General features: G+C 43.0%; 1 protein-coding gene across 1 annotated transcript in view; it reads right to left on the reverse strand.

Moving 5' to 3' along the window:
• SLX4IP (SLX4 interacting protein) overlaps positions 1 to 12,244 on the reverse strand; it is a 207,734-nt gene that overhangs the window by 74,505 nt on the left and 120,985 nt on the right. The window contains exon 3 of the mRNA XM_019635262.1: positions 1,767 to 1,856. Coding sequence (XP_019490807.1) covers positions 1,767 to 1,856 — 90 coding nt within the window. The remainder of the gene's footprint in view (positions 1 to 1,766; positions 1,857 to 12,244) is intronic.

Below are 12,244 nucleotides of genomic sequence, written 5' to 3' on the forward strand. Positions count from 1 at the left end.
ACACACACACACACACACACACACACACACGCACACACACTATCCCAGAGCAATTTTAATGTCGGTGAGCATGACTTAAAAGTAGAAGCAGCAAACCATCTACTTCGCTTTGAGAGTGAAAAAGCGCAGCTTGCTGGCATGGCCTTCCCTACTGCAGCTGCCACTGCAACAAAGCCCTGCAGGTCCAGTCGTGCCCTGGGCATCTTTGCTAAGTCATGCCCTGCTGCCCAGATGGAGGCACTAGGTGGAGCAGCCCAGCTGTGTGTGGCATCCTGGAAAAATGTCACCTTACACTTCGGCTAGGAGGTGATCCACATACTCATAGCTTTATTTTAAAGCCTTCCAAATAAACGGACTCTTGGCAAAACTGACAAAACATCAACAAGAAAGGTCTAAGGCTGAGGTAGTGAAGCTGGGGGAGAATAGAGGAAAATGTGGATTCTAGAATGCTGTTAATGTAAATCAAGTCAGAAGCCTTTTGGGTGAGGTCCCCTCAGGTGAACATTAGTCACTTGGAGGAAATGAGCTGTTTTGTATCATGGAGACATGTGCTGTTAAGCCAAAGCTCGAAATTACATGGAGCTGAGTTGGAGTGGGAGATGCTGGCCTACTAACTACTACGTCCTGAAGAGAACCCGGTCCACAGCTATTTACCAGAATGATAAATCCCACCATGCTGAATCTTGGGCCTTCCTTCTCCCAGTTTCAAGCCACCAAGTATCCTTTGTGCAATGATGACAGCAAAGTCCAGATCATTTTATTACCTTTGGTTGAAAGTGTATTACCCTAAAATTTTCTTTTGAGGAGATGTTTTTCCTAGCTATCTCCAAAAGCTCATTGAAAAGTTATCACCATTTTTTGGTATTTTGTGGTCTTTTTTTTATCCTCTGGGTTCATCACTGTCACTAGTGTCTTCTCCATATACCACCTTATAATAAAACTTGCTTTTATTTCTAGCTCTAAGAAGCTATTGTGACAAATGAACATCACAGACACACAAAGTGCTGTAATATTTTGAAAGTTATGTGAAGGCTTTTGCCTCACTGTCTTGGTGCTCTAGTAAGCAGGGAGGCAAAGCATGTGATGAGAGCACATGCGCCTTTGAACCCTCTGCCGCATAAGCACTTGCATGGGATCTCGGACCCTGAGAGCCAGGAGTGTCTCAGACAGTCCCCAGTGGAGCACTTTCATTTGCAGCTGGGGAGGCCGAGGACCAAGGAGGTCAAACACCATGATCCCAGTCAAATGGCTATGCACTTTCTGACTGACCACCTGCGTAGTGACTGAGCACTGTCAGAGAATGAACATGGCCAAACGTCTCTGCTCTTGTTGTCAAGGGCTCCTAATAATAAAAGGATGGTAGAAGATAAAACTGAGGAAGACTAGGATTTCACACGGGTGTGAAAGATCAGCTTTGTGTTAGCCCCCACAGCTTCACAACCAGTCAGATTAAAATCCCTGCTTACCTGGAACAGTCATTTTAACTTCTTCTTTTTTAAAAATATGAGAATACCCCTTCCTCCAAATGAAAGAGTTAGGACACTTCTAGTTAAATAATAGAGTGGCATGTGGAATGTATGAAGGTGTCAGTTTCTGAAGAAAAAAAAAAGCAGGTGTATGCCTGTCATTGGGAAGACAACAACTATTTTTCAGGGTTAGATAGCACTCAATATTTTTGCTGACTCATTAAAATAAAAGCTGTTCAGAGCTAGTATTTCTTCTAGCAGCAGCTACCTGCATTTAAACAGTGAAAAGTTTTGTGGTACCTCTTTCTTCTGTTCAGAAAACCAGCTGGCATCTTTGTTTGAATCTTGCGGGAATAAGTGAAGGTCCACGAGGACAGCAAAGTTCCCACACTGAAAGACACAGACAGCAGCGTGAGCTCACGCCCAGCAAACAATGAGAGAAAGTCTCACAAATTCCTATGTGGCTGCTCATGGAGAAATGGCAACAGAGTTCACGACTAGACAGAAATGTTCATGGGGGCAGGGCTACAAGTCATAACCTGCTACTTTCTGTGAGTTTAACATTTGTAGTAGAACCTCTTGGGAGAAATATCATTTTAATCAGGACACAAAAGACAAAATATTTCCCTCTGGGCCGCACCTTGAAGGGGGATGCCCAGGCATCCGGTGGCAGCTGGAAGACTATCAAACACTGAGAGAAGTAAAATAGGTCAGAACTAGGCAGGCTCCAGAAAAGAACGATTCTGTGGACTGTCGGGAATTCTTTCTTCTAGGTGGGGGAGAACATATATATCAGCCTTTGCATTTTTAGATGGACAAAATATTTGGCTAAGACAACACACCTTAGACTAGAAATAGACATGAGCAATGGAAAAGCACCAAGGAGAAGAAGGTAGATGCTGAATGACAGTTATCAAAACTATATAAGTTTCATTAAAATACGCTACAGAACTGTACAAAGCCTGCCTCCTCTCTTATTCAATAGGCTAATGCTGACTGCACTTTTGAGAAAATGGAAATATTCTGTATGTGCACTGTTCATTAGGGCAGCCAACAGCCATGTGTGGCTACTGAGCGCTTGAAATGGAGCAATTTTCACTGAGAAGCTGAATTTTTAATTTTATTTAATTTTAATTTAAACAGCCACATGTGGCTAGCAGCTCTGTGGCATAGCTACAGACCCTGTAAAAAGCTGTAGCCTTATAAAGCCTCACACCTTATAAGCAAAATAATTTCTGAAACTCAGGATAACTGTAGAAGATCTAAATTAGAAAGAACTAGATGAGCAAGCTGCAGGTTGACGGTGGTGTTATTAAGAGGCCCAGAGGGTCTGTTTATGGCCCACAGGGAAAAGCCACTTTTGTATCTCTTTTGCTGAATGTTTTTCTTTTTTCTTTTTAAATTCTGTGCTATTGACACCTACCTCAGGCCATACAGAAAAATTAATCTGAGATGGATCATAGACATAAATATAAAAACCGAAACTATCTTTCTGACTTTACAGTAGAAAAAGATTTCTTAGACAGGACTCAGAAAGTACTAAATATAGAACAAAAATGATTAAATTGAACTTTGTCAAAATTTAAAACATTTGGTCATCAAAAGACACCATTAATAAAACGAAATGCGTGTCACACACTGGGAGATAATAGTCATAAACACGTATATCTGACATAAAGGACTGAACCCAAAATACATAAAGAACTTAGACAAATCAATATAGAAGAGGCAAATAACCCAAACTTGAACAGACACTTCAAAATAAGGTAAACAAATGGGTAATAAACACATGAAAAAAATGTTCAACATCAGACATCAGGCAAATGTAAAGTAAAACCACTAGGAGATACATACCTACCAGGATGACTAAAATTCAAGACTGACACGCCAATTGTTGGTAAGGATGTGGAGCAACCCAAGCTCTCATCCATTGCTAGTGGAAATGCAAAATGGTCAACCACTTTGGCAAATAGTTGGTCAGCTTCATATAAACATACCTTTATTTACGCACTGAATTAACAATTCCACCTCAGGTCTTCACCCAGAGAGATAAAACATATGTGCACACAAAGACTTGTAAGTAAATGCTCATGGAAGTTTTTATTCCTAATAGCCCAAATGGAAGACAGCCCATGTCTATCGACAGGAGTATATTCATTCAATGGAATGCTCCTTACCAAACCACTCAACATGGACGAATCTCTAAAGCATTATGTTCAGCAAAAGAGGCCAGGCTAAAAGAATACATACTGTATGATTTCATTTATATAAAGTTCTAGAACAGCAAAACTAAATCTATGGTCAAAGCAATTAGAGCACTGATTGCCTGGCAAGGAACCAACTGAGAACAGGCACAAGAGGACTTTGTGTGGTGATGGGAATATTGTATACCTTGATGGGGTATGTGCCTAAGAGCAATTCATTTCACTGTATATGTGAGTAAATAATACATCAGTAATGATTTTTTTTAAACGCTGGGTTAAAATACGATCATAGTTGTTAACAGTTATTTAAAATGTAAGTATTATTTCTCTGAAAATGTGTGGGTATTTTGGGGGCGACCAAAGTGAAATTCATTGGGTAATAAATCATGAGGTATGATGAAAGATGATCTCCTCTGTTGTCAAGCAGTGCAGTGTGATGCCTTGTGTTATAATAAGCATTTTATTTTAATGAAAGAGAATTGAAGGGACTATTGGAATAGAATTAAAAAATATCTATGGGTCACATGGTAAAGCTAAGTATTTTGTGAAATTTTTGTATGAGTGTACTGAGTTATATGTAAAACCTATTTCTTATTGTGGGTTGCTGTCAAAACTATTTGAAAACCATGTTCAAATACACTGTTATTTTAACAATTTCACAAAGGTTGATTATAGATTTAACCTTTAAGGAGTATGCTGCCACCAGGTGGAGGTCTTTTGCCACAACTATAGGATCTTAGCCAGAGTTTATTAACCTTTCGTGTGCCATGCATGTATTTGACCAGCTGTGAAGCTGATGAGACCTGCTCAGAATAATGTTTCTAAATGTATGAACAAAATGCATAGGATTCAAAAGAAAACCAATTTTACTGAAGTATAGTTATCTAACTTTTTTGTAAAAACTGTGATACAGTAACATATGAACTTGTTTATTACGGCATTGGCTCTTCTCACATAGCAGTGGATGTAATAACTACTATAAATCCATAGTAGTGATATTTTCAGAATGTGCCACAACTATAACATGGAAAGAGCTATGCTTTGTAACGGTGACAGATATTGCGATTACTCTTGTGTTCTGAATACTTCATCCATAACAAAAGCTACATTTATTAGAACTTGGTTAAAATAAAGGTGTTAACTTGTTTCCCATCCGAGCTCACTGACCCTGTGAATTCTATGACGGGCCCCTCCATGGACTGCAGAACAAGAGCCCCTCTGAAGCAGCAAGGTGTGCCTCGCACACGTTTTACCGCTTTTCCTATCGGTGTTCTGCCCCGACTCCCCAGTCAAAACAAGGTCTCTGCTAACCCTTCTTCATTAGCAAAAATAATTTTTAAAATAGAAAAAAAAAAGAAAAAGAAAAAGGAAAATAGTGACGCTCAACAATGTGAACTGATACCTTGTAATAGTAACTTTTAAAGAATTAAACAGCAAGGTCTAACTTGGTATTTTCTCATCATTTTGTTAACTTTGATCACAAATAACCTAGTACAAGTTGATTATAAACAGACTGATTAGAATGTCTTCTTTTTTTTTTTTTTTAATAAATCATCAACTCTTACTCTGGTGCCCAAACTTTCCTGGGATTTCTGCCAGACTCCACAGCTGGGCACGCATGCAGCCCCCTCCCCCACAGCAGGGTTCTCCCTCTGCGGCCAGCAGTTCTGAGTTCTCCAGCAAGAGCTCTGTCAAACTCCCACACTAATCGGAGGTATTCTGCCTTTCTAAAGTTCCCTGCTCTCAAAGCTTTGCTGCCTCTTTTCTCCCAGGAGTAAACAGAAGTTTTTTTTGTTGTTTTTTGTTTTGAAAGCCTCTTATGGCTGGCTGCCAGCAGCACAGCCTGCACTTCTTAATTAGGAGGAGGTTATTTCTACTCTCGGCAGATAAACTCTCCAGCTCTCTTCTAAGAGGAGCCACACACTGACCGTCACTCCTTTCTCAGGCCAGAGCTGCTCATTTTCCCCAGGCCCAGTTACGTCTTTAACAGCCCAGAGGCTACTACTAGAAAAAGCCTCCCATCCCATGCGCTGGACTGTGCATCAAAAGGCCAGGGTCTGCTCCAGCTTCTGGCCCCTTCACCCAGAGCGTTCAGCCAAAACCCTGGGAGTCAACCCTAACTCCTCCCTTTCCCTAACCTTCCACAATCAGTCACCAAGTCTAGATTTTACTTCTTAGAGAGCTAAACACACCCCTACTCCCCTGCTCTGCAGCTCACATCATCTCCCATGTGGAATACGAGGGCCGCTTCTCTTGGTGTCTGGATGAACTCCTGATGCCCCTACCAGAGCAATCTCCAACATAACACGGGAGCAGTGCGCTCTGCTGCGGCTCTGAGCACACACAGCACACAGCCTCTGATGACACCCCACTCTCCCACTGCTCTTGGGCACCTGCTGTTTTTGCGCTTTGCTTCCTATGCACCTGAGAGTTCCCGGGCTTAGTGAATGCCTCTGTATCCTCAGCCCTGTAGCAGGCCTCTCTTGGAGCTTTTCTGAACAGTCTGTCACACCCTCAGGCTCAGGCACTCAGGCACATGTTTCACGTGTTTATCTGTTTCTGCATTAAATGGCTGGTTCACACAGGGGCTTCCCCTGCGGGGCTGTTAGCTCCTGGGTGGAGACTGTCCAGACCTCAATCTCTGCATACCGATTAGCATAGTACCAGCTCACAGTAAGTGCTCAGTATTGAATGAAAAGAAGAAAGGCATGAACAAATGACAGGGCAAATGAGCTCTGAGTTTTGGGCAAACTACAGCCTTATCTGCAAACTGAAAGCTCTGAGCCCGCTCTGGGGACAAGGCCATTCTGATTCAGTCCAGGGCACTGATGTCTCACAGAACAGCTTCCTCCTTCCTTACTCTGGAGTGGCAACTATGTCATCACCAGTGACAACCAGTCATTTTCCATATTTTGAAAAAAAAGAAATAATAGGATCCTAGGATTACCTCATGCTAAACTCACTGCCAGCCAAGCAGGTTGGCGATTTTTCCTACCTCTTTCCTAAGAATTCCAAAGCTGCATCTTGAACTATTTCCAAGTCTTCAGAGGTGGAAGATGTCTCCTAATTTTATATCGGGTGTAAAATGAAGGCAAAATGCTAACAGGTAGACATCTCAGAAGCAGGTTCAGAATTCTGAGATATATGGGAGGTTTCTCATATTCTCTCATTCATTCATTCCCCACTGAGTTCACAGGGCGCCCTGCCAGACCCTGAGAAAGGAAGGGGCAGCAACGGAGCACTACAGGAAGCATGAGCACAGCACACACCCAGGAACTAGGAGTCGCAGAGGGACCGCTCCTCCTGAGGGAGGCCAGGCACGAGGGCATGATGTCTCGGCTAAGTCCTGGGGAACAGGGCAAGCAGCAGAGAAAGAAAAATGAATAGCACCCACACTGGGAAAGAGGTCCCAACAGCTCGGGGTGCTCTGGGGACAGAACAGTCTGCAGAAACAGGGCAACAGATGAGGCCAAAAAGGCAGGAGCGTTCAGACTGTCAAGGAGCCCTTGCCAGGCCAGAGGTCGAGACCTGTGGGCTGGAGAACTCCCTCAGAAGTGTAGGGCATGGCCTGGCGGGGGAATCATCAGGGCCAGGTTTAAAGCCACCACAGGAACCCAAACGAGAGACAATGGAAGGTGAGCCTGAGGAGAAAAGGAAGGGGCAGAGTTGAGGATACTCAGAAGACAGAATGGAGAGGATGTGGTTGGGTGTTAGAGGAGGAAGGCGAAGGATGACGCCCAAGGCATGTGAGTCGGCTCAGCCGTGCCCATGAGGCTGTCCACACGCAGCTCACCCACATGGGTCTACTGGGCTTGTCACTGCAGTTTACACCCAACTGGATTAAGGATTTAAGGCTGTTTACATTTAAAATAGAAGAATTAAGTAAAAAACAAACAAACAAAAAACCCCAAACAGGGTAAAAACATAAAATGAAGCCAATGACCAGTTTGTATAAAATTCCCATCAAAGTTCTAACCCTCTGCAACATTTGGCTCTGTGTTTGTTAGTTACCGATGTAAAAAAGGTCAACTAGAGTCCATTAGATGAGAATAAATCAGTGCTGAGAATAATTCAATCATTTCTGATACTACTAGGTTGGTGCAAAAGTAATTGCGGTTTTGGACTGCGCCTTTTAAATCATTATATCTAGGTTCAAACACATCTTTATTAATCAAAATAGGAACCATTACAATCAATACATTTTTTGCCAACGAGAAAAGTTTGTTTATTCCTGTAGCATAAAAATTCGTCCTTTGGGATTCGATGAATTCTAGGAAAGCATTTTCTGTTTGTGGAAGTGTTTTCCCTGCAAAAAGTTGTTGAGATGCTTGAAGACGTGGTAGTCGACTGGCGAGAGGTCAGGTGAATATGGCAGATGAGGCAAAACTTTGTGGCCCAATTCGTTCAACTTTTGAAGCACTGGTTTTGTGACATGCGGTCAGGTGTTGTCGTGGAGAAGAATTGGGCCCTTCCTGTTGACCAATGCCGGCTGCAGGCGCTGCAGTTTTCAGTGCATCTCATTGATTTGCTGAGCATGCTTCTCAGATATAATGGTTTCACCAGGATTCAGAAAGCTGTAGTGGATCAGACGGGCAACAGACCACAAAACAGTGACCATGACCTTTTGCTGGTGCAAGTTTGGCTTTGGGAAGTGCTTTGGAGCTTCTTTGGGGTCCAACCACTGAACTGGTCATTGCCAGTTGTCATCCATTTGTAAAACCCATTTTTCATCACACGTCACAATCCGATCAAGAAATGGTTCATTGTTGTTGTATAGAATAAGAGAAGATGACATTTCAAAATAACGATTTTTTCGATTTGTGGTCAGCTCATGAGGCACCCACTTACGGAGCTTTTTCACCTTTCCAATTTGCTTCAAATGCCAAATGACTGTAGAATGGTCGGCGCTGAGTTCTTCAACAACTTCTCGTGTAGTTTAAGAGGATCAGCTGCGATGATTGCTCTCAATTGGTCGTTGTCAGCTTCCGATGGCCGGAAGACGATGCTCCTCATCTTCAAGGCTCTCGTCTCCTTTGCAAAACTTCTTGAACCATCACTGCACTGTACATTCATTAGTAGTTCCTGGGCCAAATGTGTTGTTGATGTTGCGAGTTGTCTGCGCTGCTTTACGACCCATTTTGAACTTGAATAAGAAAATCACTTGAATGTGCTTTTTGTCTAAAATAATTTCCATAGTGTAAAATACATATAAAATAACAGCAAGTAATAAGTCATTAGCAAAAAAATATAAAGCAGGAAATGTGCATTAAAATGATGTATAACATAACTACATTTATTTAAGAATGTATTTCAATATCAGAGGCAAATTTCAACAATGCAAAAACCACAATTGCTTTTGCACCAACCTAATAAATCTAAAAAGATACTTCTGAAGGGCTTCATGAAAAAATATGGCAATTATCTTTCTGGAGTATCAACTTTATTAAAACACTCGAGGAAAAATATAAAACATTCTTATATCAAAACAAACTGCATATATATTACAGTAAGAAATTAAAGTCATGTGGTCCTTAAAGAAAATTTAGTGCCATTTACAAAGCACCTGTGTTCCAGGCACTGTGCTAAGCTATAGTATTCAATTTAATCCTCACCACCAGTCTGTGAAGGAATACAACTATTACTCACATTCATAGATAAGGAAGTGGAATCAGAGAAGGTAAGGACCAGGTCAGTATCATACAAGCAGCAAACGACAGACCCAGGAATCAAATCCAAATGTATCAGATTCCAAAGCCTATGGCCGTGCATTACTTTGAAGAAATATCCCCATTGTGGAAGGCCACTCAGGACTCCCTACCAGGCCCCACGGAGGGCATATTCAAGGCTGCCTAGCCTGGAACCCACTCCACTATACTTGGAACTGACCCCCTATTCCCTCTAGGGCAGCGGTTCTCAACTTGTGGGTTGCGACCCCTTTGGGGGTCGAACGACCCTTTCACAGGGGTCGCCTAAGACCATCGGAAAACAAAAACACTTATATTATGATTCATAACAGTAGCAAAATTACATTTATAGAGTAGCAACGAAAATAATTTTATGGTTGGGGGTCACCACAACATGAGGAACTGTATTAAGGGGTCATGGCATTAGGAAGGTTGAGAACCGCTGCTCTAGGGTGAGCGATGGTGGCCATGTTTGCCTATAAGTGCCAGGTGACTGAAGCAAGGATTCTGAACAGGCTCACTAAGCTCCCTTCCCTGAGCAGCTTGACTTCATGCTTGAAGGGAGGCACTGAGAGTTCAGGTACTGAAGCTGCCACTGTGGGGTACCATGTTGGATCAAGAGTGCAGTGCAGTGGGGAAAGCCCCCCCCCCGAGAGACTGGGGCGGGAGGGGTGGCTAGGGGAAGGAAGGATGTGAATGGCAAGGAAAAGAAAGCAGAGGACACCACAGTACATCGTGGAAGGCGGGGTTCGGGTGATGAGGCAGGAAAAGAGGTCTGAAATTAACAGTACTATCCTGAGACTTAAAGCTGAAGAAAAGTCAGTGCAAATATTTTGTCAATTTAACCCCATTGGCGTGTTCTTCATTAAAATATTTGCCCAAGAAATCCAAGCTTGGAGTATACATTCAAGAAAAGAAACCTGTATACCTTGGATAGTGTATCCGATAAACCAGCTGACAAGTCAGGGGGCAGAAGAATAAAGAGTCTTTCTACTGGAATATACTACATCCTTAATCTATCTGCAAAAACTTGCTGAGGGTGAACAAGCAGGCGATAACAACAGTTAAGGTTCATCGAGCATTTACTGCATGCCAGATACTGCTTGTTAAGCCTTCTCAGTACATTACTGCCTTTCATTCTCATGACAACCCAGAGAGGCATAAACTATTACCACTCAGTGCTCTGGAAACACCGAGAAACTTAAGAGCTCTCTCTCTTTTAGGAGATCCCTCGTGATCATAGCTGGTTTCTGTTTGGTGTGGTGCCTTGCCAACCTGGCGATACTTGTCAGGCCAGGTATAAGGAACACAGGACAACCTTAGTAACAGAATTAGACACAGCCTGAATTCTAGATCACAGCACCTGCAGGAAGCCCTCTGACGACAAATGGGAGAATGGCCTGGCATAGGGAGTCCAAAGTCGCAAATCTCTTCTGACGACTCCCCAGTTTAGGAGGGGTGTGCCACCTGTCTTCTCTGGGTGTCAGTTTCCCTCTCCATAAAAAGAATGGACACAGCTAGATGTCCTCCGAGGTGCCTCCACTTTAAGATCCCACCTCCTGGTTGTGTTTTGGTTTGCAACCATGTGCTGGGATTCTATTTGCCCACATAATGCTTGCCCTCCTGTAAAGCTTACAAAAGAGGCTGACGGAGTCTAGGACCTCATACTGTCTTCCATCGGTTCACGATAGGCTACCCAAGCACAGTAGTAAAATACACCATCATTTTGGAATAGAAAACAGGAGAGCACATTTCCTGCTGCACTGACTTCTGTGGGCATGGTTTAAATTGGCAACCAATGACAGAAAATGCCTAGAAATCATGGTATAAGCCATGGAAAAGGGAGATACTCAGTGAAATTGGCCGAGGCAAAAATCTTAGCAACCAACAACCTCTTCCCCAAAGCGTTCTCCAACTCTGTCAGGCAGGATTAGGTTCTCCTCTGCTGCCCAGCGTTGTATTCATGCTTCTGTTGGGGAACTCATCACAGGCTATAAATATCCATCTCCCATGAGTGGCCTTCAGGGAGGAGCTGCCTCCTGCTTTGGGCTGTCAATGCCTAAAACGGGGCCTGGTACACAGATTACAGTGCAGAGTGTTAAATGAATGAAAAAAATGCATCAGTGATGAAAATTACTTAAGTGTCTGCCTGGCCTCTCGAGGAGGGCTTACCACCCTCTCACCTGTACCCCGTCCTCAGAACAAGAAAGACCCTGTGGTGTTTTCGTGCTCATCGTTTATCACTAAGGTTGCCTCACATACACACAGAATACTGTCACCCCATAAAATGGGTAGGGATGCCCACTGCTCCATCCTAGATGGTGATTTCCCCACCTTCCCATCAGATGGAACAGCTGCAAAACCTGGCCAATGATGTGATTTCAGATCCACTGAAGGGCACATGTGTGGGGCTTCCCTGGTTGCAAATAGATGACTATTCCTCTGAGTTCAGTTTTCCTGGTAGAAAGGGAGGCACGGGAGGGTGTGACGTGCCTGAAGTGAAAAGGAATCAGGAAGAGAGGGAGTGTCGCTCTCATCTGTTCCTGCTGTGGGACTTCTGACTACAGGTCAGGGAAGTACACTTTTCCAGTCGCCTGTTTTTTTTAACAGATTTATTGCTATGGTTGGAAAAAGGTTCTACATGGGTAAGGAGCAAATCACAAAGGTATGAGAAATAAAGATAACAGAAAAGCAGAGCTAATGGTTTTGATGACAACTCCTAAAAGCAGGAGCAAATAGAGTAAGAGGCTGATGTTCCTCAGGAAGCTGTCTTTGGTCCCTTACTACGAGAGACTTTTGGTTGTTTTTTTTTTGTTTTTTTGCTTGAGTGCTTATACCATGGTTCACCATCTTCCTGGATAAGATTTGGAAAGGAAAGCAAAGTGCTGCT

Source organism: Hipposideros armiger, unplaced genomic scaffold (genome assembly GCF_001890085.2).
Source record: "Hipposideros armiger isolate ML-2016 unplaced genomic scaffold, ASM189008v1 scaffold_20, whole genome shotgun sequence".
In the NCBI taxonomy this organism is placed as follows: Eukaryota; Metazoa; Chordata; class Mammalia; order Chiroptera; family Hipposideridae; genus Hipposideros; species Hipposideros armiger.